This window comes from Coregonus lavaretus, assembly GCF_964263955.1.
Source record: "Coregonus lavaretus genome assembly, contig: HAP1_SCAFFOLD_1604, whole genome shotgun sequence".
NCBI classification, from domain to species: Eukaryota; Metazoa; Chordata; class Actinopteri; order Salmoniformes; family Salmonidae; genus Coregonus; species Coregonus lavaretus.
In genome coordinates, this window is record NW_028160290.1 from 1 (window position 1) to 27151 (window position 27151).

The 27151-nt window shown below is 44.3% G+C and overlaps 1 protein-coding gene across 1 annotated transcript; it reads left to right on the forward strand.

The window, feature by feature from the left end:
- The first annotated feature begins 9587 nt into the window (after nt 1–9587).
- LOC311121942 (ATP-binding cassette sub-family E member 1) lies at nt 9588–23744 on the forward strand. The gene is made up of 19 exons (XM_084196369.1): nt 9588–9740; nt 10614–10767; nt 10988–11073; nt 11198–11295; nt 11412–11529; nt 13382–13519; nt 13651–13720; nt 13904–14000; nt 14108–14197; nt 14502–14623; nt 16205–16278; nt 17243–17390; nt 17486–17545; nt 17955–18013; nt 21415–21525; nt 21813–21955; nt 22207–22329; nt 22688–22799; nt 23047–23744. The coding sequence occupies exons 2-19, from the start codon at nt 10665–10667 to the stop codon at nt 23092–23094; spliced, it is 1800 nt and encodes a 599-aa protein (XP_084052495.1). The 5' UTR covers nt 9588–9740; nt 10614–10664; the 3' UTR covers nt 23095–23744.
- Nucleotides 23745–27151: the final 3407 nt, after the last annotated feature.

The window sequence follows — 27151 nt, forward strand, 5'->3', positions numbered from 1 at the left end:
ACCCTCACAAACTTTTACAGATGCACCATTGAAAGCATCCTGTCGGGCTGTATCACCGCCTGGTACGGCAACTGCACCGTCCGCAACCGCAGGGCTCGGCAGAGGGTATTTGGTATTTTATTAGGATCCCCATTAGCTGTTGCAAAAGCAGCAGCTACTCTTCCTGGGGTCCACACAAAACATGAAACATGACATAATACAGAACATTAATAGACAAGAACAGCTCAAGGACAAAACTACATACTTTTTCTTTTTTAAAGGCACACGTAGCCTACATATCAATACATACCCACAAACTATCAAGGTCAAATAGGGGAGAGGTGTTGTGCCGTGAGGTGTTGCTTTATCTGTTTTTTTAAACCAGGTTTGCTGTTTATTTGAGCAATATGAGATGCAATAATGGCTCTATATAATACTGTACACTTTCTTGAATTTGTTCTGGATTTGGGGACTGTGAAAAGACCTCTGGTGGCATGTCTGGTGGGGGTAAGTATGTGTGTCAGAGCTGTGTGTAAGTTGACTATGCAAACAATTTGGGATTTTCAACACATGAATGTTTCTTATAAAAAGAAGAAGTGATGCAGTCAGTCTCTCCTCAATTCATAGCCAAGAGAGACTGGCATGCATAGTATTTATATCACCCCTCTTATTACAATGAAGAGCAAGAAATGCCGCTCTGTTCTGGGCCAGCTACAGCTTAACTAGGTATTTCCTTGCAGCCCTCGACCACACGACTGGACAATAATCAACATAAGACAAAACTAGAGCCTGCAGAACTTGCTTTTTGGAGTGTGGTGTCAAAAAATCAGAGCATCTCTTTATGATGGACAGACCTCTCCCCATCTTTACAACCATTGAACCTATATGTTTTGACCATGACAGTTTACAATCTAAGGTAACGCCAAGTAATTTAGTCTCCTCAACTTGTTCAACAGCCACACCATTCATTACCAGATTCAGCTGAGATCTAGAACTTGTACCAAATACAGTGGCTTGCGAAAGTATTCACCCCCCTTGGCATTTTTCCTATTTTGTTGCCTTACAACCTGGAATTAAAATTGATTTTGGGGTGTTTTGTATTATTTGATTTACACAACATGCCTACCGCTTTGAAGATGCAAAATATTTTTGTGTGTGAAACAAACAAGAAATAAGACAAGAAAACTGAGAACTTCAGCGTGCATAACTATTCACCCCCCCAAAGTCAATACTTTGTAGAGCCACCTTTTGCAGCAATTACAGCTGCAAGTCTCTTGGGGTATGTCTCTATAAGCTTGGCACATCTAGCCACTGGGATTTTGCTCATTCTTCAAGGCAAAACTGCTCCAGCTCCTTCAAGTTGAATGGGTTCCACTGGTGTACAGCAATCTTTAAGTCATACCACAGATTCTCAATTGGATTGAGGTCTGAGCTTTGACTAGGCCATTCCAAGACATTTAAATGTTTCCCATTAAACCACTCAAGTGTTGCTTTAGCAGTTTGCTTAGGGTCATTGTCCTGCTGGAAGGTGAACCTCCGTACCAGTTTCAGTCCTCTGTAGCTCAGCTGGTAGAGCACGGCGCTTGTAACGCCAAGGTAGTGGGTTCGATCCCCGGGACCACCCATACACAAAAATGTATGCACGCATGACTGTAAGTCGCTTTGGATAAAAGCGTCTGCTAAATGGCATATTATTATTATTATTATTAAATCTCTGGAAGACTGAAACAGGTTTCCCTCAAGAATTTCCCTGTATTTAGCGCCATCCATCATTCCTTCAATTCTGACCAGTTTCCCAGTCTCTGCCAATGAAAAACATCCCCACAGCATGATGCTGCCACCACCATGCTTCAATGTGGGGATGGTGTTCTCGGGGTGATGAGAGGTGTTAGGTTTGCGCCAGACATAGCGTTTTCCTTGATGGCCAAAAAGCTCAATTTTTGTCTCATCTGACCAGAGTACCTTCTTTCATATGTTTGGGGAGTCTCCCACATGGCTTTTGGCAAACACCAAACATGTTTGCTTATTCTTTCTTTAAGTGATGGCTTTTTTTCTGCCCACTCTTCCGTAAAGCCCAGCTCTGTGGAGTGTACGGCTTAAAGTGGTCCTATGGACAGATACTCCAATCTCCGCTGTGGAGCTCTGCAGCTCCTTCAGGGTTATCTTTGGTGTCTTTGTTGCCTTTCTGATTAATGCCCTCCTTGCCTGGTCTGTGAGTTTTGGTGGGCGGCCCTCTCTTGGCAGGTTTGTTGTGGTGCCACATTCTTTCCATTTTTTAATAATGATTTTAATGGTGCTCTGTGGGATGTTCAAAGTTTCTGATATTATTTTATAACCCAACCCTGATCTGTACTTCTCCACAACTTTGTCCCTGACCTGTTTGGAGAGCTCCTTGGTCTTCATGGTGCCGCTTGCTTGGTGGTGCCCCTTGCTTAGTGGTGTTGCAGACTCTGGGGCCTTTCAGAACAGGTGTATATATACTGAGATCATGTGACAGATCATGTGACACTTAGATTGCACACAGGTGGACTTTATTTAACTAATGATGTGACTTCTGAAGGTAATTGGTTGCACCAGATCTTATTTAGGGGCTTCATAGCAAGGGGGGTGAATACATATCCACGCACCACTTTTCCGTCATTAATTTTTTAGAATTTTTTGAAATAAGTTATTTTTTTCATTTCACTTCACCAATTAGGACTATTTTGTGTATGTCTATTACATGAAATCCAAATAAAAATCCATTTAAATTACAGGTTGTAATGCAACAAAATAGGAAAAACGCCAAGGGAGATGAATACTTTTGCAAGGCACTGTACAATGCTCTTAGTTTTAGAGATGTTCAGGACCAGTTTATTACTGGCCACCCATTCCAAAACAGACTGCAACTCTTTATTAAGGGTTTCAGTGACTTCATTAGCTGTGGTTACTGATGCGTATATGGTTGAATCATCAGCATACATGGACACACATGCTTTGTTCAATGCCAGTGGCAGGTCATTGGTAAAAATAGAAAAGAGTAGAGGGCCTAGAGAGCTGCCCTGTGGTACACCACACTTTACATAAATAAATAAATAATATGCCATTTAGCAGACGCTTTTATCCAAAGCGACTTACAGTCATGCGTGCATACATTTTTTGTGTATGGGTGGTCCCGGGGATCGAACCCACTACCTTGGCGTTACAAGCGCCGTGCTCTACAAGCTGAGCTACAGAGGACATGTTTGACATTAGAGAAGATTCCATTAAAGAAAACCCTTTGAGTTCTATTGGATAGATAGCTCTGAAGCCACGATATGGCAGAAGTTGAAAAGCCATAACACGAGTTTTTTCAACAACAGGTTATGGTCAATAATATCAAAGGCTGCACTGAAATCTAACAGTACAGCTCCCACAATCTTCTTATTATCAATTCCTTTCAACCGATCATCAATAATTTCAATCAATCAATCAATTTTATTTTATATAGCCCTTCTTACATCAGCTAATATCTCGAAGTGCTGTACAGAAACCCAGCCTAAAACCCCAAACAGCTAGTAATGCAGGTGTAGAAGCACGGTGGCTAGGAAAAACTCCCTAGAAAGGCGAAAACCTAGGAAGAAACCTAGAGAGGAACCAGGCTATGAGGGGTGGCCAGTCCTCTTCTGGCTGTGCCGGGTGAAGATTATAACAGAACCATGCCAAGATGTTCAAAAATGTTCATAAGTGACAAGCATGGTCAAATAATAATCAGGAATAAATCTCAGTTGGCTTTTCATAGCCGATCATTAAGAGTTGAAAACAGCAGGTCTGGGACAGGTAGGGGTTCCATAACCGCAGGCAGAACAGTTGAAACTGGAATAGCAGCAAGGCCAGGCGGACTGGGGACAGCAAGGAGTCACCACGGCCGGTAGTCCCGACGTATGGTCCTAGGGCTCAGGTCTCTCAGTTGGCTTTTCATAGCCGATCATTAAGAGTTGAAAACAGCAGGTCTGGGACAGGTAGGGGTTTCGTAACCGCAGGCAGAACAGTTGAAACTGGAATAGCAGCAAGGCCAGGCGGACTGGGGACAGCAAGGTGTCATCATGCCCGGTAGTCCTGACGTATGGTCCTAGGGCTCAGGTTCTCAGAGAGAAAGAGAGAACGAGAGAATTAGAGAGAGCATACTTAAATTCACACAGGACACTGGATAAGACAGGAGAAGTACTCCAGGTATAACCAACTAACCCCAGCCCCCCGACACATAAACTACTGCAGCATAAATACTGGAGGCTGAGACAGGAGCGGTCCGGAGACACTGTGGCCCCATCCGAAGAAACCCCCGGACAGGGCCAAACAGGAAGGATATAACCCCACCCACTCTGCCAAAGCACAGCCCCCGCACCACTAGAGGGATATCCTCAACCACCAACTTACAATCCTGAGACAAGGCCGAGTATAGCCCACAGAGGTCTCCACCACAGCACAAACCAAGGGGGGGCGCCAACCCAGACAGGAAGATCACGTCAGTAACTCAACCCACTCAAGTGACGCACCCCTCCCAGGGACGGCATGAAAGAGCACCAGCAAGCCAGTGACTCAGCCCCTGCAACAGGGTTAGAGGCAGAGAACCCCAGTGGAGAGGGGAACCGGCCCGGCAGAGACAGCAAGGGCTGTTCGTTGCTCCAGAGCCTTTCCGTTCACCTTCACACTCCTGGGCCAGACTACACTCAATCATATGACCTACTGAAGAGATAAGTCTTCAGTAAAGACTTAAAGGTTGAGACCGAGTCTGCGTCTCTCACATGGGTAGGCAGACTGTTCCATAAAAATGGAGATCTATAGGAGAAAGCCCTGCCTCCCGCTGTTTGCTTAGAAATTCTAGGGACAATTAGGAGGCCTGCGTCTTGTGACCGTAGCGTACGTATTGGTATGTACGGCAGGACCAACTCGGAAAGATAGGTAGGAGCAAGCCCATGTAACGCTTTATAGGTTAACAGTAAAACCTTGAAATCAGCCCTTGCCTTAACAGGAAGCCAGTGTAGGGAAGCTAGCACTGGAGTAATATGATCAAATTTCTTGGTTCTAGTCAGGATTCTAGCAGCCGTATTTAGCACTAACTGAAGTTTATTTAGTGCTTTATCCGGGTAGCCGGAAAATAGAGCATTGCAGTAGTCTAACCTAGAAGTAACAAATGCATGGATTAATTTTTCTGCATCATTTTTGGACAGAAAATTTCTGATTTTTGCAATGTTACGTAGATGGAAAAAAGCTGTCCTTGAAACAGTCTTGATATGTTCGTCAAAAGAGAGATCAGGGTCAAGAGTAACGCCGAGGTCCTTCACAGTTTTATTTGAGACGACTTTACAACCATCAAGATGAATTGTCAGATTTAACAGAAGATCTCTTTGTTTCTTGGGACCTAGAACAAGCATCTCTGTTTTGTCCGAGTTTAAAAGTAAAAAGTTTTCAGCCATCCACTTCCTTATGTCTGAAACACAGGCTTCTAGCGAGGGCAATTTTGGGGCTTCACCATGTTTCATTGAAATGTACAGCTGTGTGTCATCCGCATAGCAGTGAAAGTTAACATTATGTTTTCGAATAACATCCCCAAGAGGTAAAATATATAGTGAAAACAATAGTGGTCCTAAAACGGAACCTTGAGGAACACCGAAATGTACAGTTGATTTGTCGGAGGACAGACCATTCACAGAGACAAACTGATATCTTTCCGACAGGTAAGATCTAAACCAGGCCAGAACTTGTCCGTGTAGACCAATTTGGGTTTCCAGTCTCTCCAAAAGAATGTGGTGATCGATGGTGTCAAAGGCAGCACTAAGGTCTAGTAGCACGAGGAATTTGTGTCAGTGCAGTACATGTTGAGTGCCCTTCTCTATAAGCAGGCTGAAAGTCTGTTGTTAATTTGTTTACAGAGAAATAGCATTGTATTTGGTCAAACACCATTTTTTCCAACAGTTTGCTAAGAGCTGGCAGCAAGCTTATAGGTCTGCTGTTAGAACCAGTAAAGGCTGGTTTACCACTCTTGGGTAGCGGAATTACTTTGCCTTCCTTCCAGGCCTGATGACAAAGACTTTCCTCTAGGCTCAGATTAAAGATATTACAGATAGACGTGGCTATAGTCAGCTACCATCCTCAGTAGCTTTCCATCTAAGTTGTCAATGCCAGGAGGTTTGTCATTATTGATCGATAACAATCATTTTTCCACCTCTCCCACACTAACTTTACAAAATTCAAACTTGCAATGCTTTTCTTTCATTATTTGTTTTTTTTTATGCATGAATACGATGGCTCACAATCCATGGAGCCTTAACAGTTCTAACAGTCAGTTTCTTAACAGGTGCATGTTTATCAATAATTGGAAGAAGCAATTTCATAAATTCATCAAGTGCAGCGTCTGGATGCTCCTTATTAATCACATCAGACCAACACATATTTTTACCATCATCCACATAAGAGTCACAGCAAAATATTTTGTATGATCTCTTATACACTATTTTAGGCCCAGGTTTCGGGAATTTTGGCTTTCCTGGATATAATAATCATAATATGCCATTTAGCAGACGCTTTTATCCAAAGCAACTTACAGTCATGCGTGCATACATTTTTATGTATTGGTGGTCCCGGGGATCGAACCCACTACCTTGGCGTTACAAGCGCCGTGCTCTACCAGCTGAGCTACAGAGGACCACCTATATTGTGATCACTGCATCCAATGGGTACGGATACAGCTTTAGAACAAAGTTCTACAGTATTAGTAAAAATGTGATCGATACATGTGGATGATCTTGTTCCTGTAGTGTTTGTAAACACCCTGGAAGGTTGATTAATAACCTGAACCAGATTACAGGCACTGGTTACAGTGAGAAGCTTCCTCTTGAGCGGACAGCTTGATGAAAACCAGTCAATATTCAGGTCCCCAAGAAAGTAGACCTCTGTTTACATCACATACACTATCAAGCATTTCACACATATTATTTAGATACTGACTGTTAGCACTTGGTGGCCTATAGCAACACTCCAAAAGAAAAGGCTTTAGATGTGCCAAGTGAACCTGCAACCACAACACTTCAATAACACTTGACATAAGATCTTCTCTAAGCATTACAGGGATATGGCTCTGAATATATACAGCAACACCTCCCCCATAAGCATTTTTGTGTCTTCTATAGATGTTATATCCTTGTAATGCTACTGCTGTATCATCAAATTAATTATCTAAGTGAGTCTCAAAAATGGCTAATATATTAATGTTATCTGATGTTAGCAAGTTATTGATTTCATGAACCTTATTTCTAAGGCTACAAATATTAATATGGGCTATTTTCAGCCCTTTCCTGGGTAGCTTATTAGAGATCGACATAATATGGAAAAGAGCAAACAAAGCAAGATAAAATAAATATACATTCAACAGTCCATTAATCAATTGGTGTGTGTGTGTGTGCTGCAGGGTTGAAGCTACGAACCCATAGGCTTGGCTCTCTCATCCCATCCAGGCTTCTGGGAGGGAGGGTGGACAATGAGCCTGTCATAGCGGATGTAAGCAATGTCCGAACACGCTCTGGCAGCTTTCATGGATGGGAAAAGTTATTTCCTCTTCCGGCGCACAGCTTCAGGATAGTCGTCGTTGAGGAAGATATACGTTCCTCTCATGTTCTTGGCTCTTTCCAGAACAGCTACCTTGTCCTTGAACCTCAGGAACTTGACCACTATCGGCCTGGGCCTGTCACCTGGGCCGGTGGTGGGTTTTCCTGTCCTGTGGGCGTTCTCCACCTCAATCTTCCTGTGGTCCATCTTACATTTCTCAGAGATAATTTCCCTCACTTTGTCCTCCGTCCAGGTCTCATATGGAGATTCTGCAATTCCGTCCACAACCATGTTATTCCACCTTGATTGTCCCTCGAGATAGTCTGATTTATCCGTCATTGTTATCATGGATTCACACACAGAACTGATGTCCTCTCTCAATGACTTACAGATTGCTGTCATCTTGCCGTTCTCCTGTTTCAACTCATCGAGCTGACCCTGGGAGAACTGCAAGCTGTTCTTCAGGTTCTGGACCTCTCTGGTCAGGTCGTCCATTATTTTATTAGTTGAATATGGGTGGTGCGGTCTTCCCAATGCATCATCGGAGGCACACTGCCTACCACCTTTCCAACAAGTCAGTTCGTCAAATTTCTGCCCTGCTAGAGCTGCCCCGGTCAACTGTAAGTGCTGTTATTGTGAAGTGGAAATGTCTAGGAGCAACAACGGCTCAGCCGCGAAGTGGTAGGCCACACAAGCTCACAGAACGGGACCACCGAGTGCTGAGGTGCGTAGCGCGTAAAAATTGTCTATCCTCAGTTGCAACACTCACTACCGAGTTCCAAACTGCCTCTGGAAGCAACGTCAGCACAATAACTGTTCGTCTGGAGTTTCATGAAATGGGTTTCCATGGCTGAGCAGCCACACACAAGCCTAAGATCACCATGCGCAATGCCAAGCATCAGCTGGAGTAGTGTAAAGCTCGCTGCCATTGGACTCTGGAGCAGTGGAAACGCGTTCTCTAGAGTGATGAATCACGCTTCACCATCTGGCAGTCCGACGGACGAATCTGGGTTTGGCAGATGCCAGGAGAACACTATCTGCCCCAATGCATAGTGCCAACTGTAAAGTTTGGTGGAGGAGGAATAATGGTCTGGGGCTGTTTTTTATGGTTTGGGCTAGGCCCCTTAGATCCAGTGAAGGGAAATCTTAACGCTACAGCATACAATGATACAGATCCTGTTGTGCCTGTTTTCCTTGCCTCACGCTGTTTTCCTCTCCGCTACAGTTCTGCCTGCTCTGACTCTGGTCCCTGTCTCCAGTCCCACGTCTCGTCATCCTGCTACTCTGTCCTGGATTCCCCACTCTACTACTCCCTTGGATTCCCCTCCGGACCTGCTCACCCTGTCTCAACCCCCCTCGCTCCAGCCGCAGCCTCTGCACCTAGTTTCCAGCAGTTTCCCCTGACCTGCACTCCATCTTCCAACTGTGTCTCAATAAATACCTTGGTTACTTCATCCCAGTCTCCTTGTCTGAGTCTGCTCTTGGGTTCCCCCGTTCCACTCCGCGTAACAGTACGATTTGGCCCAATACAATTTGATTTGATCTGATTTGAGTAGGCCTATGGTGGTTTAAGAATAGACACTTTGTCTCATTCTGCATTTTGATATAGTATGTGACACAACATTGAAGACACCAGTTGCACTGCAGCCAGAGATGCCTTCAAAAGCAATTTTCCTATATGATAAATACAGTATGATTCATGTTTCTAAACATCTTAGCATCAATGGGCCTATGTAGTTAAAATAACTTGTTTTAGATAAGTAACATATTTCCCCTTTATTAATTTGATGGCTTGGTGAAACCATTGACAGACTTTTCATTAAGGCCAAGTTGAAAATGAAGCCATTGTATCTTACAGAAGTAAAATGACACATGAGCTTGAGTTTACATTGAAGGCCTCTCAAATTCAATTAAACATTTCTGATCATACCCTTCAATTTCTTTCTAGGAATTTCTAACAGATGTTCTGCTTTGCCATCACCTCAAATAACCTACTCCCACTTTTTATTCTAGTAGGATACCTACGTCACAGCGACGCATAGCTGGACGTCGCCAAACTTTACGCATGGGAGCGCCATTTTTCTCCCGGCGTTCGCTCCCCGTTGAGAACACGTTGTTTGAAACACCGTAGTAAAACGACACTTTAAAACCTAAAGTATCATTCCTGGAGGACAGAATCACCCGAAGAGTGTTTCTGGGTGAGTTGGATTAAAATGTAAATGATAGTAGTTACAAACTTGTCAAATAAATAATGTTTTAATGGGCTGCTTGTCCAGCTGGCTAGCTAGCTAACAGAGTTAGCACAAACGTCAGCACTGTTCGTTAGCCAACTAGCTAGCTAACGTTAGCTTACTAGCTAGTGTATCACAGCCACCTCTGTTAATTTCACATGACAGCTGATCGTTTATTTGATAGTTTATAACTGCCAATTAAGTTACCCGGTGTTTAATTATAGCTCACTGACACTAGTAAGCTGGCTAACTAGTTTTTATAGCTAACAATGTGAGCCAACGCAAATATTTCCAGCTGATTTGGATTAAGTGACCCTAGCTAACGGTAATGTAACTAGCTAAGGTAAACTAAATGCTAGTTGGCTGATTTGCTAATCTAGCTAGCTGAGCAGTGTTGATGCCACTTTGACAGTCTCCGTCTCTTTGTTGATGGCTATCCTTGTTTCATATTTACCAGTGTTAATAGTTATCTAACGTTAGTTGTAACTAACGTTATCCATCTCGCTTTCTTGTCTCGAAGTGGGAGATGGATACGAGATAGATATAACTAGATACGTTCTTCTTTCTTGCCTCCCCCAGATTTGGAGCACACACTTAATGTGTTGTGAATGTAGTGTAATGTTTTTTAAATTGTATAACTGCCTTAATTTTGCTGGACCCTAGGAAGAATAGCTACTGCCTTGGTAGCAGCTAATGGGGATCCATAGTAAATACTAATTTACAGGCCATTTCTGTGTTCATTCATCCAAACTGTTATCAATCTGACTCACTGTCTCTGCAGACACTACAGGCCTAACCCTTGTCTTGTCTGATCAAAACTGTCATATCTCTGTATTGCAGTACTCTGGGGAGGGATTCTGCTCCGCCAAGAGTTGACAAGAGGCAGGCAGAATGTCGGAGAAAAACACCAGAATCGCCATTGTGAACCATGACAAATGCAAGCCAAAGAAATGCCGGCAGGAGTGCAAGAAGAGTTGCCCTGTGGTTCGGATGGGTAAGACTTGTGTTGCATCCTTTCCTACTGTACTGAACCTAGTACTTGAGAATCTTGGCCTATTATAATATCACTGACACATACACTATAACTAATTCCTCCAAGTCTTGAGGCAGTAGCCTAAAAGATAATGCCTCAAGTTATGTACAGTTGAAATGGTCCATGTTTACTTTTTCAAGCCTCAACTGTCATTCATCTTTGTAATCTTTTTGTCTTGCAGGCAAACTGTGCATAGAAGTCACAGCTCAGAGCAAAATTGTGTGGATTTCTGAATCACTCTGTATCGGATGTGGCATCTGTATCAAGGTAAAATTGTAACAAAATGACTGACCCTCTGTTGATACAAATGTGGACGAGTAGTGTTTTCTTTATGTATTTACCTTCAGTCCTGATTACATGGCACTTAGCACTGACTTATTTTTTCTTCCAGAAATGTCCATTTGGGGCCTTGTCTATTGTCAACTTGCCAAGCAACCTCGAGAAAGAGACAACTCACAGATACTGTGCCAACTCCTTCAAGTTGCATAGGTGGGTTAATTTTCAAGGTAAAGAGGGCTGTGTTTGTCTCAAATAGGCCTAATCTCAATAAACGTTTGTTTCTGTCTTGAATCCATGGACTGTACTTTTGCAATATTCCATTCCAGATTACCCATTCCCAGACCTGGAGAGGTTTTGGGACTTGTGGGCACCAATGGAATCGGGAAATCCACGGCGCTGAAAATTCTGGCTGGAAAACAGAAGCCTAACTTGGGAAAGTATGATGTAAGTGTGTAACTATTAGTTTTATGACACAGCCTTGTAGAGAATGTAGCTAAATGTCTAATACATTATATGGCTTTAAAATGTTTAAAGGATCACACAGTCACTTATTGGAAGTCCCTCTGGATAATTACAGTGGGGAGAACAAGTATTTGATACACTGCTGATTTAGCAGGTTTTCCTACTTACAAAGCATGTAGAGGTCTGTAATGTTTATCATAGGTACACTTCAACTGTGAGAGACGGAATCTAAAACAAAAATCCAGAAAATCACATTGTATGATTTTTAAGTAATTAATTTGCATTTTATTGCATGACATAAGTATTTGATACATCAGAAAAGCAGAACTTAATATTTGGTACAGAAACCTTTGTTTGCAATTACAGAGATCATACGTTTCCTGTAGGTCTTGACCAGGTTTGCACACACTGCAGCAGGGATTTTGGCCCACTCCTCCATACAGACCTTCTCCAGATCCTTCAGGTTTCGGGGCTGTCGCTGGGCAATACGGACTTTCAGCTCCCTCCAAAGATGTTCTATTGGGTTCAGGTCTGGAGACTGGCTAGGCCACTCCAGGACCTTGAGATGCTTCTTACGGAGCCACTCCTTAGTTGCCCTGGCTGTGTGTTTCGGGTCGTTGTCATGCTGGAAGACCCAGCCACGACCCATCTTCAATGCTCTTACTGAGGGAAGGAGGTTGTTGGCCAAGATCTCGCGATACATGGCCCCATCCATCCTCCCCTCAATACGGTGCAGTCGTCCTGTCCCCTTTGCAGAAAAGTATCCCCAAAGAATGATGTTTTCACCTCCATGCTTCACGGTTGGGATGGTGTTCTTGGGGTTGTAATCATCCTTCTTCCTCCAAACACGGCGAGTGGAGTTTAGACCAAAAAGCTCAATTTTTTGTGTCATCAGACCACATGACATTCTCCCATTCCTCCTCTGAATCATCCAGATGGTCATTGGCAAACTTCAGACGGGCCTGGACATGCGCTGGCTTGAGCAGGGGGACCTTGCGTGCGCTGCAGGATTTTAATCCATGACGGCGTAGTGTGTTACTAATGGTTTTCTTTGAGACTGTGGTCCCAGCTCTCTTCAGGTCATTGACCAGGTCCTGCCATGTAGTTCTGGGCTGATCCTTCACCTTCCTCATGATCATTGATGCCCCACGAGGTGAGATCTTGCATGGAGCCCCAGACCGAGGGTGATTGACCGTCATCTTGAACTTCTTCCATTTTCTAATAATTGCGCCAACAGTTGTTGCCTTCTCACCAAGCTGCTTGCCTATTGTCCTGTAGCCCATCCCAGCCTTGTGCAGGTGTACAATTTTATCCCTAATGTCCTTACACAGCTCTCTGGTCTTGGCCATTGTGGAGAGATTGGAGTCTGTTTGATTGAGTGTGTGGACAGGTGTCTTTTATACAGGTAACGAGTTCAAACAGGTGCAGTTAATACAGGTAATGAGTGGAGAACAGGAGGGCTTCTTAAAGAAAAACTAACAGGACTGTGAGAGCCGGAATTCTTACTGGTTGATAGGTGATCAAATACTTATAACAAATTAATTACTTAAAAATCACACATTGTGATTTTCTGGATTTTTGTTTTAGATTCCATTTCTCACAGTTGAAGTGTACCTATGATAAAAATTACAGACCTCTACATGCTTTGTAAGTAGGAAAACCTGCAAAATCAGCAGTGTATCAAATACTTGTTATCCCCACTGTATGTCAGCTGAATGACTTTACAGTGTCAGCTTAATGACTGAAATGCAACTAGTTACTATAACACCTTGCTGTGTTACATCACACTTATCCCTAGTTTCAAAAGCTCCATTCTCTCCCGGTCCTCCACCAGGCTCCACCAGACTGGCAGGAGATCCTGACCTACTTCCGTGGCTCTGAGCTCCAGAACTACTTTACCAAGATCCTGGAGGATGACCTGAAGGCCATCGTCAAGCCCCAGTACGTCGACCAGATCCCCAAGACTGTCAAGGTCAGTCAAGCCCGTGGGTGTGGGTTCAGACCTGTAGAAATGAGGGGATATAATGGGTGCGTTCCAGATACACAGATCTGTACTGAATTGTTGTCTGACGGGCTAACAGTAGTGCTTTGTTCCGCCACCAGGGGACTGTGGGCTCCATTCTGAGCAGGAAAGACGACTCCAAGACGGAGACCATCGTCTGTGAGCAGCTTGGTACGTTTGGATTGGGTTCTCCCCTTGTCTTCTTCTCTTCGAGTCTATAATCTAATGTTTGTCTATATGTAATCCTAATTTTCCATTTATGTTAAACGTTCCTTTTGACCCACTTCTACAGTGAAGTTGTCAGTAAAATATACCATTTGGCCAGCAGATTATTTCATCTCTTTCCTCTCTCAGATCTGACTCATCTCAGGGAGAGGAATGTGGAGGACCTATCAGGAGGAGAGCTGCAGCGCTTTGCCATCGCTGTGGTCTGCATCCAGAGAGCAGACATGTAAGTCAACAGCTTCAGTCAGTCTTTGGCCCCATCAGCAGAGGCCATCTTTGACTGAGTATGTTATGTGGTTTTTAACGCGGCTCTCTTTATGTGGTTCATTCCAGCTTCATGTTTGACGAGCCGTCCAGTTACCTGGATGTGAAGCAGCGTTTAAGAGCTGCCGTCACCATCCGCTCCCTCATCTCCCCAGACAGGTCCGTTACATTACATGATGCTCTCACTAGAGGACTGGGCCGTGTTCATAAGGGCATACTGTAGCAAAGTGTTTTGCAACAGAAAAAGAAAAACAAGAGTTTCTCATTGGACAAATTCAGGTAGTAACGTCCCGTTTCAGTTTTCTTCCGTTTTTCTTCCTATTAAACACAACCCTGGTAGTTCCTCCCTATTTTACTCGGTTTGCTTTGGTTTTATGCCTACTTCAACATTATCCACTATTCTTCCATCAGCTTTGTCTTGTCTTATAGACTCTTGACTTGTATTTTGCCCTCTCTCTCCCAGATATATCATAGTGGTGGAACACGACCTGAGTGTGCTGGACTACCTGTCTGACTTCATCTGCTGTCTGTATGGAGTGCCCAGTGCCTATGGAGTGGTCACTATGCCCTTTGGAGTCAGGGAAGGTAGGACCCTAAACACTACATACTACACCATAAACACTACACTGTCTGTACGGAGTGTCCAGCGCCAACGGAATGGTCACTATGCCCTTTGGAGTCAGGGAAGGTGACTACCTCTTCCAGGGTATAAAATTAACTTTTTGGTCCACCAGCCATTGTGACTGGTAGATTTAAAAATCTACCAGCCACTCAGATTGTTTACCAGCCAAAATAGTTTTGGGTCGATACAATTACACCAACAAAACACAGAAAAACAGATTAGCATGCATTGTAATGTTTCTAAAACAATAAATAATAATAATATGCCATTTAGCAGACGCTTTTATCCAAAGCGACTTACAGTCATGCTTGCATAATTTTTTTTGTGTATGGGTGGTCCCGGGGATCGAACCCACTACCTTGGCGTTACAAGCGCCGTGCTCTACCAGCTGAGCTACAGAGGACCATAAAGGTATTACTAGTAAGAAGTAACTTGTGGTATATTGAATAATTACTTTTTGTGACATGAGTCTTTTCACCTGCCCCTTTAAGGGCGTGAGGTTACCGTGGTAATGTGACTCCAGTCATGTTTGTGCCTGTGAGATTGAGTCTGACTAGTACAAGCCTTGTCTTCTCTTCCCTAGCAGTTGAAATGCAAACATAGAAAAACAACCTAGCTTGTGAACAAAACAATGTAAATAGCCAAGAAACACAAGGATAAAGTCTCACGTCAGTAGACTTTCGTTTTTCTGTAAATTAGACCAATGTTTATGCCTGTGCACAGCGCTTCTAAAAATGAATCTTTCACTCTTTACGTGCGCACAGCACGCAGCCAGGCAGTGTTGCAATGCAAGGTGAGATAGGCTATATAGGATTTGTAGTTCTTTGACTTTGTGCGATTAAATTACCATCTATGAAACAAAACTGCAGAAATACTTTGAAAACAGCTACTGCAGCATTTATTTTACTATAAATGTGAGCATACTTGAATATTTGTATTCACAAATGTGAGTGAAATGCTCGCCCTATGGAACCCTGACCACCCGCAAACGTGGCTGGTGAAATGGACAACTTATCCGCCAATGCCAATATCTACCCGCATTTGTCAGGTGGCGGGTGTTAATTTTAGGCCCTGACCTCTTCACCCTCTTACTTACCTATTTTATTTATTTAACCTTTTATTTAACCAGGTGAGTCAGTTAATTAAGAACACGTTCTAATTCACAATGATGCCCTGGCTATTGATATGTTTAGTTGTTTTGTTCTTTTTTTCTTTAGCATTGATACTGAATAGGTTTTCTATGGATAAAGCATATCCTCAGTGCATGGCAGGCTACACTCTGTCTCATGGGTCTGCTGCAGAGCCAACTGGTACAGACATTTCAAGAAAGTCTTAAGCCCCTAGCCTAGCGCAACACCCTATAGACCACCCCCCTCTCACTTACCCTCAAAATGGTACCACAGCTTTTCCAAATCTAAGTCAGGGGAACATTTCACCACAACCAAATGATCCCACAACCAATGGATATTTTCCCAATGCACAACTGTCCTGTTCATTTGGCAGCTTCACCTCTAACCCCAGTCCTCCTCCGCTCCCTTCTCCAGGCATCAACATCTTCCTGGATGGCTATGTTCCCACGGAGAATCTGCGCTTCAGGGAGATATCGCTGGTGTTCAAGGTAATGTCATAAAAATAAGCAATATATCACGGCTAAGGGTTGTTCTTATGCATGACGCAACGCAGAGTGCCACAAACCCCAGAGGTGCCTTATTGCTGTTATAAACTGGTTACCAACCTAATTAGAATAGTAAAAAGTAGTTTTTTTGTCTTACCCATGGTATACGGTCTGATATACCATGGCTTTCAGACAATCAGCATTTAGGGCTCGAACCATCCAGTTCATAATAATCGATAAAAACTACAATAATGTGATAATACTGTGTAATATAACGCTAGGTGGCAGAGATAATGTGATAATACTGTGTAATATAACGCTAGGTGCCAGAGATAATGTGATAATACTGTTTAATATAACTCTAGGTGGCAGAGATAATGTGATAATACTGTGTAATATAACACTAGGTGGCAGAGATAATAATGTGATAATACAGTGTAATATAACATTAGGTGGCAGAGATAATGTGATAATACTGTGTAATATAACACTAGGATGGCAGAGATAATAATGTGATAATACTGTGTAATATAACACTAGGTGGCAGAGATAATGTGATAATACTGTGTAATATAACACTAGGATGGCAGAGATAATAATGTGATAATAATGTGTAATATAACACTAGGATGGCAGAGATGATAATGTGATAATACTGTGTAATATAACAGTAGGTGGCAGAGAATGTGATAATACTGTGTAATGTAACAGTAGGTGGCGGAGATAATGTAATCATACTGTGTAATATAACACTAGGTGGCGGATATAATGTGATAATACAGTGTAATATAACACTAGGTGGCAGAGATAATAATGTGATAATACTGTGTAATATAACACTAGGTGGCAGAGATAATACTGTGTAATATAACACTAGGTGGCAGATATAATAATGTGATAATACTGTGTAATATAACACTAGGTGGCAGAGATAATAATGTGATAATACTGTGTAATATAACACTAGGTGGCAGAGACGGCCAACGAGGAAGAGATCAAGAGGATGTGCCACTACCAGTACCCCCACATGAAGAAGAACATGGGAGACTTTGCCCTGGAGATCCTGGAGGGAGAGTTCACCGACTCTGAGATCATGGTCATGCTGGGAGAGAATGGTGAGGAGAGGGGGAAGGGAATGGTGGAGGAGTGTGTGAGGAGAGGGGGTGTGTGTTCCATATAATGAGTCTTATTTCTAAATCCTCTCTTTCAGGGACGGGCAAAACCACGTTCATCAGAATGCTGGCTGGTCGTCTGAAACCAGATGAAGGGGGTAAATAACATTTGACAATTTATTTCCTCTTCACATTGTCTAATTGCTGGAACCATGTACTCCACTATACACTGAGTGAACAAAACATTAGGAACACCTGCTCTTTCCATGACAGACTGGCCAGGTAAATTCAGGTGAAAGCGATGATCCCTTATTGATGTCACTTGTTAAATCCACTTCAAATCAGTGTAGATGAAGGGGAGGAGACGAGTTAAAGAAGGATTTTTAAGCCTTGAGACAATTAAGACATGGATTGTGTATGTGTGTCATTCAGAGGGTGAATGGACAAGACAAAAAATGTAAGTGAGGCTGTTCTGAGGGCAAAAGGGGGTGGTGCAACTCAATATTAGGAAGGTGTTCTTAATGTTTTGTGTAAGTTTTTCCTAAACATTTTCTATTACTTCCAAAGGGGAAGTGCCTATCCTGAACGTCAGCTACAAACCCCAAAAGATCAGCCCCAAATTCAAAGTAGGTACCAACCAGTCACTGCCTTGACAACTAAACACCTCTAACACAGACACCTGCCCATCTCATCTCCTGACTAACTAACTCCCTCTGTCTCTGTAGGGTAGTGTGCCCCTCTCAGACCCTGACTAACTAACTCCCTCTTTCTCTGTAGGGTAGTGTGCCCCTCTCATCTCCTGACTAACTAACTCCCTCTGTCTCTGTAGGGTAGTGTGCCCCTCTCAGACCCTGACTAACTAACTCCCTCTTTCTCTGTAGGGTAGTGTGCCCCTCTCATCTCCTGACTAACTAACTCCCTCTGTCTCTGTAGGGTAGTGTGCCCCTCTCATCTCCTGACTAACTAACTCCCTCTGTCTCTGTAGGGTAGTGTGCCCCTCTCATCTCCTGACTAACTAACTCCCTCTGTCTCTGTAGGGTAGTGTGCCCCTCTCAGACCCTGACTAACTAACTCCCTCTGTCTCTGTAGGGTAGTGTGCCCCTCTCAGACCCTGACTAACTAACTCCCTCTGTCTCTGTAGGGTAGTGTGCCCCTCTCAGACCCTGACTAACTAACTCCCTCTGTCTCTGTAGGGTAGTGTGCCCCTCTCAGACCATGACTAACTAACTCCCTCTGTCTCTGTAGGGTAGTGTGCCCCTCTCAGACCCTGACTAACTAACTCCCTCTGTCTCTGTAGGGTAGTGTGCCCCTCTCAGACCCTGACTAACTAACTCCCTCTGTCTCTGTAGGGTAGTGTGCCTCTCTCAGACCCTGACTAACTAACTCCCTCTTTCTCTGTAGGGTAGTGTGCCCCTCTCAGACCATGACTAACTAACTCCCTCTGTCTCTGTAGGGTAGTGTGCCCCTCTCATCTCCTGACTAACTAACTCCCTCTGTCTCTGTAGGGTAGTGTGCCCCTCTCATCTCCTGACTAACTAACTCCCTCTGTCTCTGTAGGGTAGTGTGCCCCTCTCATCTCCTGACTAACTAACTCCCTCTGTCTCTGTAGGGTAGTGTGCCCCTCTCAGACCCTGACTAACTAACTCCCTCTTTCTCTGTAGGGTAGTGTGCCCCTCTCAGACCCTGACTAACTAACTCCCTCTGTCTCTGTAGGGTAGTGTGCCCCTCTCATCTCCTGACTAAATCCCTCTGTCTCTGTAGGGTAGTGTGCCCCTCTAAAACCCTGACTAACTAAATCCCTCTGTCTCTGTAGGGTAGTGTGCCCCTCTCATCTCCTGACTAACTAACTCCCTCTGTCTCTGTAGGGTAGTGTGCCCCTCTCAGACCCTGACTAACTAACTCCCTCTGTCTCTGTAGGGTAGTGTGCCCCTCTAAAACCCTGACTAACTAACTCCCTCTGTCTCTGTAGGGTAGTGTGCCCCTCTCAGACCCTGACTAACTAACTCCCTCTGTCTCTGTAGGGTAGTGTGCCCCTCATCTCCTGACTAACTAACTCCCTCTGTCTCTGTAGGGTAGTGTGCCCCTCTCAGACCCTGACTAACTAACTCCCTCTGTCTCTGTAGGGTAGTGTGCCCCTCTCATCTCCTGACTAAATCCCTCTGTCTCTGTAGGGTAGTGTGCCCCTCTAAAACCCTGACTAACTAAATCCCTCTGTCTCTGTAGGGTAGTGTGCCTCTCTCAGACCCTGACTAACTAACTCCCTCTGTCTCTGTAGGGTAGTGTGCCCCTCTCATCTCCTGACTAAATCCCTCTGTCTCTGTAGGGTAGTGTGCCCCTCTAAAACCCTGACTAACTAACTCCCTCTGTCTCTGTAGGGTAGTGTGCCCCTCTCAGACCCTGACTAACTAACTCCCTCTGTCTCTGTAGGGTAGTGTGCCCCTCATCTCCTGACTAACTAACTCCCTCTGTCTCTGTAGGGTAGTGTGCCCCTCTCAGACCCTGACTAACTAACTCCCTCTGTCTCTGTAGGGTAGTGTGCCCCTCTAAAACCCTGACTAACTAACTCCCTCTGTCTCTGTAGGGTAGTGTGCCCCTCTCAGACCCTGACTAACTAACTCCCTCTGTCTCTGTAGGGTAGTGTGCCCCTCTAAAACCCTGACTAACTAACTCCCTCTGTCTCTGTAGGGTAGTGTGCCCCTCTCAGACCCTGACTAACTAACTCCCTCTGTCTCTGTAGGGTAGTGTGCCCCTCTCAGACCCTGACTAACTAACTCCCTCTGTCTCTGTAGGGTAGTGTGCCCCTCTCAGACCCTGACTAACTAACTCCCTCTGTCTCTGTAGGGTAGTGTGCCCCTCTCAGACCCTGACTAACTAACTCCCTCTGTCTCTGTAGGGTAGTGTGCCCCTCTCAGACCCTGACTAACTAACTCCCTCTGTCTCTGTAGGGTAGTGTGCCCCTCTCAGACCCTGACTAACTAACTCCCTCTGTCTCTGTAGGGTAGTGTGCCCCTCTCAGACCTGGACTAACTAACTCCCTCTGTCTCTGTAGGGTAGTGTGCCCCTCTCATCTCCTGACTAAATCCCTCTGTCTCTGTAGGGTAGTGTGCCCCTCTAAAACCCTGACTAACTAAATCCCTCTGTCTCTGTAGGGTAGTGTGCCCCTCTCAGACCCTGACTAACTAACTCCCTCTGTCTCTGTAGGGTAGTGTGCCCCTCTCATCTCCTGACTAAATCCCTCTGTCTCTGTAGGGTAGTGTGCCCCTCTAAAACCCTGACTAACTAACTCCCTCTGTCTCTGTAGGGTAGTGTGCCCCTCTCAGACCCTGACTAACTAACTCCCTCTGTCTCTGTAGGGTAGTGTGCCCCTCATCTCCTGACTAACTAACTCCCTCTGTCTCTGTAGGGTAGTGTGCCCCTCTCAGACCCTGACTAACTAACTCCCTCTGTCTCTGTAGGGTAGTGTGCCCCTCTAAAACCCTGACTAACTAACTCCCTCTGTCTCTGTAGGGTAGTGTGCCCCTCTCAGACCCTGACTAACTAACTCCCTCTGTCTCTGTAGGGTAGTGTGCCCCTCTAAAACCCTGACTAACTAACTCCCTCTGTCTCTGTAGGGTAGTGTGCCCCTCTCAGACCCTGACTAACTAACTCCCTCTGTCTCTGTAGGGTAGTGTGCCCCTCTCAGACCCTGACTAACTAACTCCCTCTGTCTCTGTAGGGTAGTGTGCCCCTCTCAGACCCTGACTAACTAACTCCCTCTGTCTCTGTAGGGTAGTGTGCCCCTCTCAGACCCTGACTAACTAACTCCCTCTGTCTCTGTAGGGTAGTGTGCCCCTCTCAGACCCTGACTAACTAACTCCCTCTGTCTCTGTAGGGTAGTGTGCCCCTCTCAGACCCTGACTAACTAACTCCCTCTGTCTCTGTAGGGTAGTGTGCCCCTCTCAGACCTGGACTAACTAACTCCCTCTGTCTCTGTAGGGTAGTGTGCCCCTCTCAGACCCTGACTAACTAACTCCCTCTTTCTCTGTAGGGTAGTGTGCGGGCCCTGCTCCATGAGAAGATCCGAGACGCCTATACTCACCCTCAGTTTGTGACTGACGTCATGAAGCCTATGCAGATTGAGAGCATCATCGACCAGGACGTAAGTTGTGCATTCTGGGTTGTGTTCAGTTGGCATAGAATGTTTTGCAACGGTGCGAAACGGGGAGGTACTACTATTCGAACTTGTCCAGTAAAAAACAGAATAAAAACAATTCTGATGCAAAACACTTTTCTACGCGGTGCCCCAATGGACCATACACACCAGATCAGAAAATGAAAACAAGCATTTCTTATTGGACAAGTCCAGTTCAGGTAGTCCCTCCCTGTTTCAATCCGTTTTCTTCTGTTTGGTGTCTAATGAACACCCCCCTGCTTGTGTCTCTGTAGGTCCAGAACCTGTCTGGAGGAGAGTTGCAGAGGGTGGCCATGGCTCTGTGTCTGGGGAAACCAGCTGATGTCTACCTGATAGACGAGCCCTCCGCCTACCTGGACTCTGAGCAGCGTCTCGTGTGCGCCAAGGTCATCAAAAGGTAACCACACACACCTGTACACATACACACACTCTGATCCTAGATCTTTGTTTAAGGTGAACGTCTACCTCCAGCTAAGAGATCCATCTAGTGCTTTGCATTGCTCACGGCAGTACCATTCACACACCTTTGTCTTTTTAATCATCTGTGTTTTGATTAGTTTGACAGGAAATACAGAAACTCTATAACCTCACAAACCTTAATGGACTTAAATGGATGCCATTGATTTTGATACATTCATTTGTTTCTAGATTCATCCTCCATGCCAAGAAGACAGCGTTCGTGGTGGAGCATGACTTCATCATGGCCACCTACCTGGCTGACCGCGTCATCGTGTTCGACGGTATTCCCTCACGAAGCACCGCTGCCAACACGTACGTCAACCCTTCCCATCATTTGGTTTGATAGTCTCATCCACTGATTTACCCAACATGTCTGGTATTCCTTAATGTCTGCTGTTCTTCAAGATATTGTTCTCTTCCCTTAACTTGATGGAACTCTTACCTCCTTCAAACTGATTATTGGGTGATTTGTAAGCAAACTGTCAAACTCCCCACTTCAAAATATAGGCAAATCTTGACTGTGAAATTCATGTTCCAGTCTGACAGGAAAGTGGTATTTTCATGACAAGACACACTGAAAGCATGCTAAGATATGGGTTGTTGTTAGGAACCCATGTTTAGCTCTTAAGGATGCGTGTAACACAAGCCCTGTCAACGTTTGACCTCTCAGGCCACAGACCTTACTCGCAGGGATGAACAAGTTCCTATCACAACTGGAGATCACGTTCAGGAGAGACCCCAACAACTTCCGACCAAGGATCAACAAGATGAATTCCATAAAGGTACAGGGGAAAACCTACGTTTATTTACATCCATTTTGTGCTTTTAGTAACGTATTGACTATTATTGCCTTTCATTCAGTTAATTCATTCAGCACGACTCCATTTTCTGTCCTTTGCTCTCCTCTAACCCAATCTATACAATCTCTATGTTGAATATCTAGTATTGTGGCTTCTCTGTAACCCAATCTCTGTTGTATATCTAGGATTGTGGCTCCTCTGTAACCCAATCTCTATGTTGTATATCTAGGATTGTGAACAGAAGAAGAGTGGGAACTACTTCTTCCTGGACGACTAAAGGACCAATCCCTCCCTCCCTCCATCAGAGAGACCTCCATATCCATCCTCCTCAAGCCCTGACACCTGTATGGCTGTTCTAATACCCACACTAGCATTCCATGCTACATTGCTCCGTTCTAAGTGGTATGTTAGTGTGGATATTTGGAATGTAGCCCTACCCTACTGGCCCCCCTTGGGCCGATGGCTTAGAGAGCCCCAACCTGGGTGGACCACCAGAGTCATGCGCACACACACAAGGCGAGTTAGTTTTGCATTGCCTGGTGCCCTGGGTGGGCGGGGTTTACATATTAGACCATTGGTCCTAAAGTGAAATCTTCATCCACCCGTGAGCAGCGGGCTATGCAAAACGAACTCGCCCACACACACCTACCTTTGGGAGCCAAAGGAGTGTTTTATCAAAGTCATTCAATTCATGTGATTTTTTAAAGAATATCTTATGAATAAACAAACCCCATTTCCTGAGCATGGTGGTGGTTTTTGAATGAAGTGAAATTGTGGATTTTGTCCACAAGAGGGTGGCAGACTACTGTGGTTCGTTGGTTCTCCATCAGAAAATTGACATCTGAAGTAATACATTATCTATTTACTGCAATTAAAGTCAATGTACCTTCATATTCTGCGTTCAACAATTAAAAGTGTCTCTATCCAGTTCTTGTCAATGTGTTATAGTTAATGACAATTGTGTTATTCCATAATTAAATTTGTCCTTCAGACCAAGATTCAAGCTTATAGCATTTATCAAAGCAATTCTTACTTTGCCATACAGCTTTAAAGGGAAAATCCACCCAAAACCACAATTGCTTTAATTTACTGTGTTAAATAACACTGTGAATATTTTTTTGTGAACAAATGTTTATTTTGTCATTATAATAAGGTTGGTAGCAACGTGGAAATCTGTTGCAGCTCAAGTCGACTACAAAACATGCAATGCTCTATGGGCTGGCTGCGAGCTAGTAAATGTAGCTACATACAGTGAGGGGAAAAAAGTATTTGATCCCCTGCTGATTTTGTACGTTTGCCCACTGACAAAGAAATGATCAGTCTATAATTTTAATGGTAGGTTTATTTGAACAGTGAGAGACAGAATAACAACAAACAAATCCAGAAAAACGCATGTCAAAGATGTTATAAATTGATTTGCATTTTAATGAGGGAAATAAGTATTTGACCCCCTCTCAATCAGAAAGATTTCTGGCTCCCAGGTGTCTTTTATACAGGTAACGAGCTGAGATTAGGAGCACACTCTTAAAGGGAGTGCTCCTAATCTCAGTTTGTTACCTGTATAAAAGACACCTGTCCACAGAAGCAATCAATCAATCAGATTCCAAACTCTCCACCATGGCCGAGACCAAAGAGCTCTCCAAGGATGTCAGGGACAAGATTGTAGACCTACACAAGGCTGGAATGGGCTACAAGACCATCGCCAAGCAGCTTGGTGAGAAGGTGACAACAGTTGGTGCGATTATTCGCAAAAGGAAGAAACCCAAACAAACGGTCAATCTCCCTCGGCCTATAGGACTCCATGCAAGATCTCACCTCGTGGAGTTGCAATGATCATGAGAACGGTGAGGAATCAGCCCAGAACTACACAGGAGGATCTTGTCAATGATCTCAAGGCAGCTGGGACCGTAGTCACCAAGAAAACAATTGGTAACGCACTACGCTGTGAAGGACTGAAATCCTGCAGCGCCCGCAAGGTCCCCCTGCTCAAGAAAGCACATATAGATGCCCGTCTGAAGTTTGCCAATGAACATCTGAATGATTCAGAGGAGAACTGGGTGAAAGTGTTGTGGTTAGATGAGACCATAATGGAGCTCTTTGACATCGCCTCAAGTCGCCGTGTTTGGAGGAGGAGGAATGCTGCCTATGACCCCAAGAACCCCATCCCCACCGTCAAACATGGAGGTGGAAACATTATGCTTTGGGGGTGTTTTTCTGCTAAGGGGACAGGACAACTTCACCGCATCAAAGGGACGATGGACGGGACCGTCAAATCTTGGGTGAGAACCTCCTTCCCTCAGCCAGGGCATTGGACATGGGTTGTGAATGGGTATTCCAGCATGACAATGACCCAAAACAAATGGCCATGGCAACAAAGGAGTGGCTCAAGAAGAAGCACATTAAGGTCCTGGAGTGGCCTAGCCAGTCTCCAGACCTTAATCCCATAGAAAATCTGTGGAGGGAGCTGAAGTTTCGAGTTGCCAAACGTCAGCTTCGAAACCTTAATGACTTGGAGAAGATCTGCAAAGAGGCGTGGGACAAAATCCCTCCTGAGATGTGTGCAAACCTGGTGGCCAACTACAAGAAACGTCTGACCTCTGATTGCCAACAAGGGTTTTGCCACCAAGTACTAAGTCATGTTTTGCAGAGGGGTCAGATATTTATTTCCCTCATTAAAATGCAAATCAATTTATAACATTTGACATGCGTTTTTCTTGATTGTTTTGTTGTTATTCTGTCTCTCACTGTTAAAATAAACCTACCATTAAAATTATAGACTGATCATTTCTTTGTCAGTGGGCAAACGTACAAAATCAGCAGGGGATCAAATACTTTTTTCCCTCACTGTACAATAATACCAAAGTTAATATCAGCATGTGAAGTAGCTAGTTAGCTGTACAATCGCCTAAACAAACTACTATCAATTTAGGAGTGTAAAATCTCACCATGTGCCCAGCAGTGGCTCGCAGGATGCAGTCTGACATTAGCAACGGCACCCTGGATTTAAGAGGCAGATATATAGGAGAAATGTAGTGGACCCTCTATTAAATTACATATTTCTCGATGTAGGAATATCGTAAAAATATAAATGGGTCATTTGAGAGAAGACAACCTCCCGCGTGAATGATACGTTTTCGTGATCTAAAAGTTGTATTCCTATTAATTTCCAGCGTAGATAAAACATCACTCAGAGATGCACAAAAACAATATAACATTCAAAATGGGTGAATCTAGCCTTTTTAAAGGTGCAAATGACAGAATATCCGAACTAGTATTCTATATTGTAGTTTATTAAAAGTCAACCATTAGATGGGGCTAAATATCCACTATAACACTAAGAAATAGTTTTACGTTGATGTTCATTATGTTCAACGTTAATGAAGATGACTGTCACAGCAGACTGAGGGCTAGGGATTCCTCCCTTTGAATAGGAGGGGAAACGTTTGGAAACTCTGAGCTTGGTACACAACAAGGTGACACTGGCTGCTTCTGAACATGTTTTGATTTTATTCTCTCCAGTTATTTCTATTTATTTTCTCTCAGCATTGTTGGGAAGGGCCCGTAAGTAAGCATTTCACTGTTAGTCTACACCTGTTGTTTACAAAGCATGTGACATAACATTTGATTTGATTTGAAATGGAGTCTGGGTGACATGGTGGAGAGATCGGTTGGTTGACCCTCTGGTATAAAGTAGTACACTATACAGGAAATAGGGTGTGATTTCAGATGCAGCCACTGTCATTTTCCAGAAGGTGACCCCCTCCATATCACTGTCCTATGGGGACCAACCAACCGCTTTCTCAGCTATCCTCTCCAGCCTATTCAGAGGACTCATAAAGTGTAGTATATAGTAGAGGAGAGGTTATTGGAGATCTGTGGACAGCATACCTGGGTTCAAATACTATGTGAAATCTTTCAAATACTTTAAACTGTTGATTTGGCCTGCCTGTGGTTCTAGATGGACTGGGTTTACAGGTGTGCGACTATTCTACTGGTTCCATGGCGCCAGGCAAGCTCAATACCGGCCAAATAAAGAATTTGAAGTGATTTCAAATAGTATTTGAACCCAGGTCTGACTGTCACTGCTGTCCTGAGAGGGTTGCTGTGGTAATTGGCCATGATCGATGGGACTGGTCTCCCCCCTAGGCCTGAGCTGCACACTGAAGGAGGTGGGAGAGAGGAGTGGATGCTTGGAGGGGGGGGAGATATATGAGGGGGGAGATACTAGAGGAGAGAGATGGGGATAAGATATATGGGGGGGAGATACTAGAGTAGAGAGATGGAGAAGATATATGAGGGGGGAAATACTAGAGGAGAGAGAGAGGGGGGAAGAT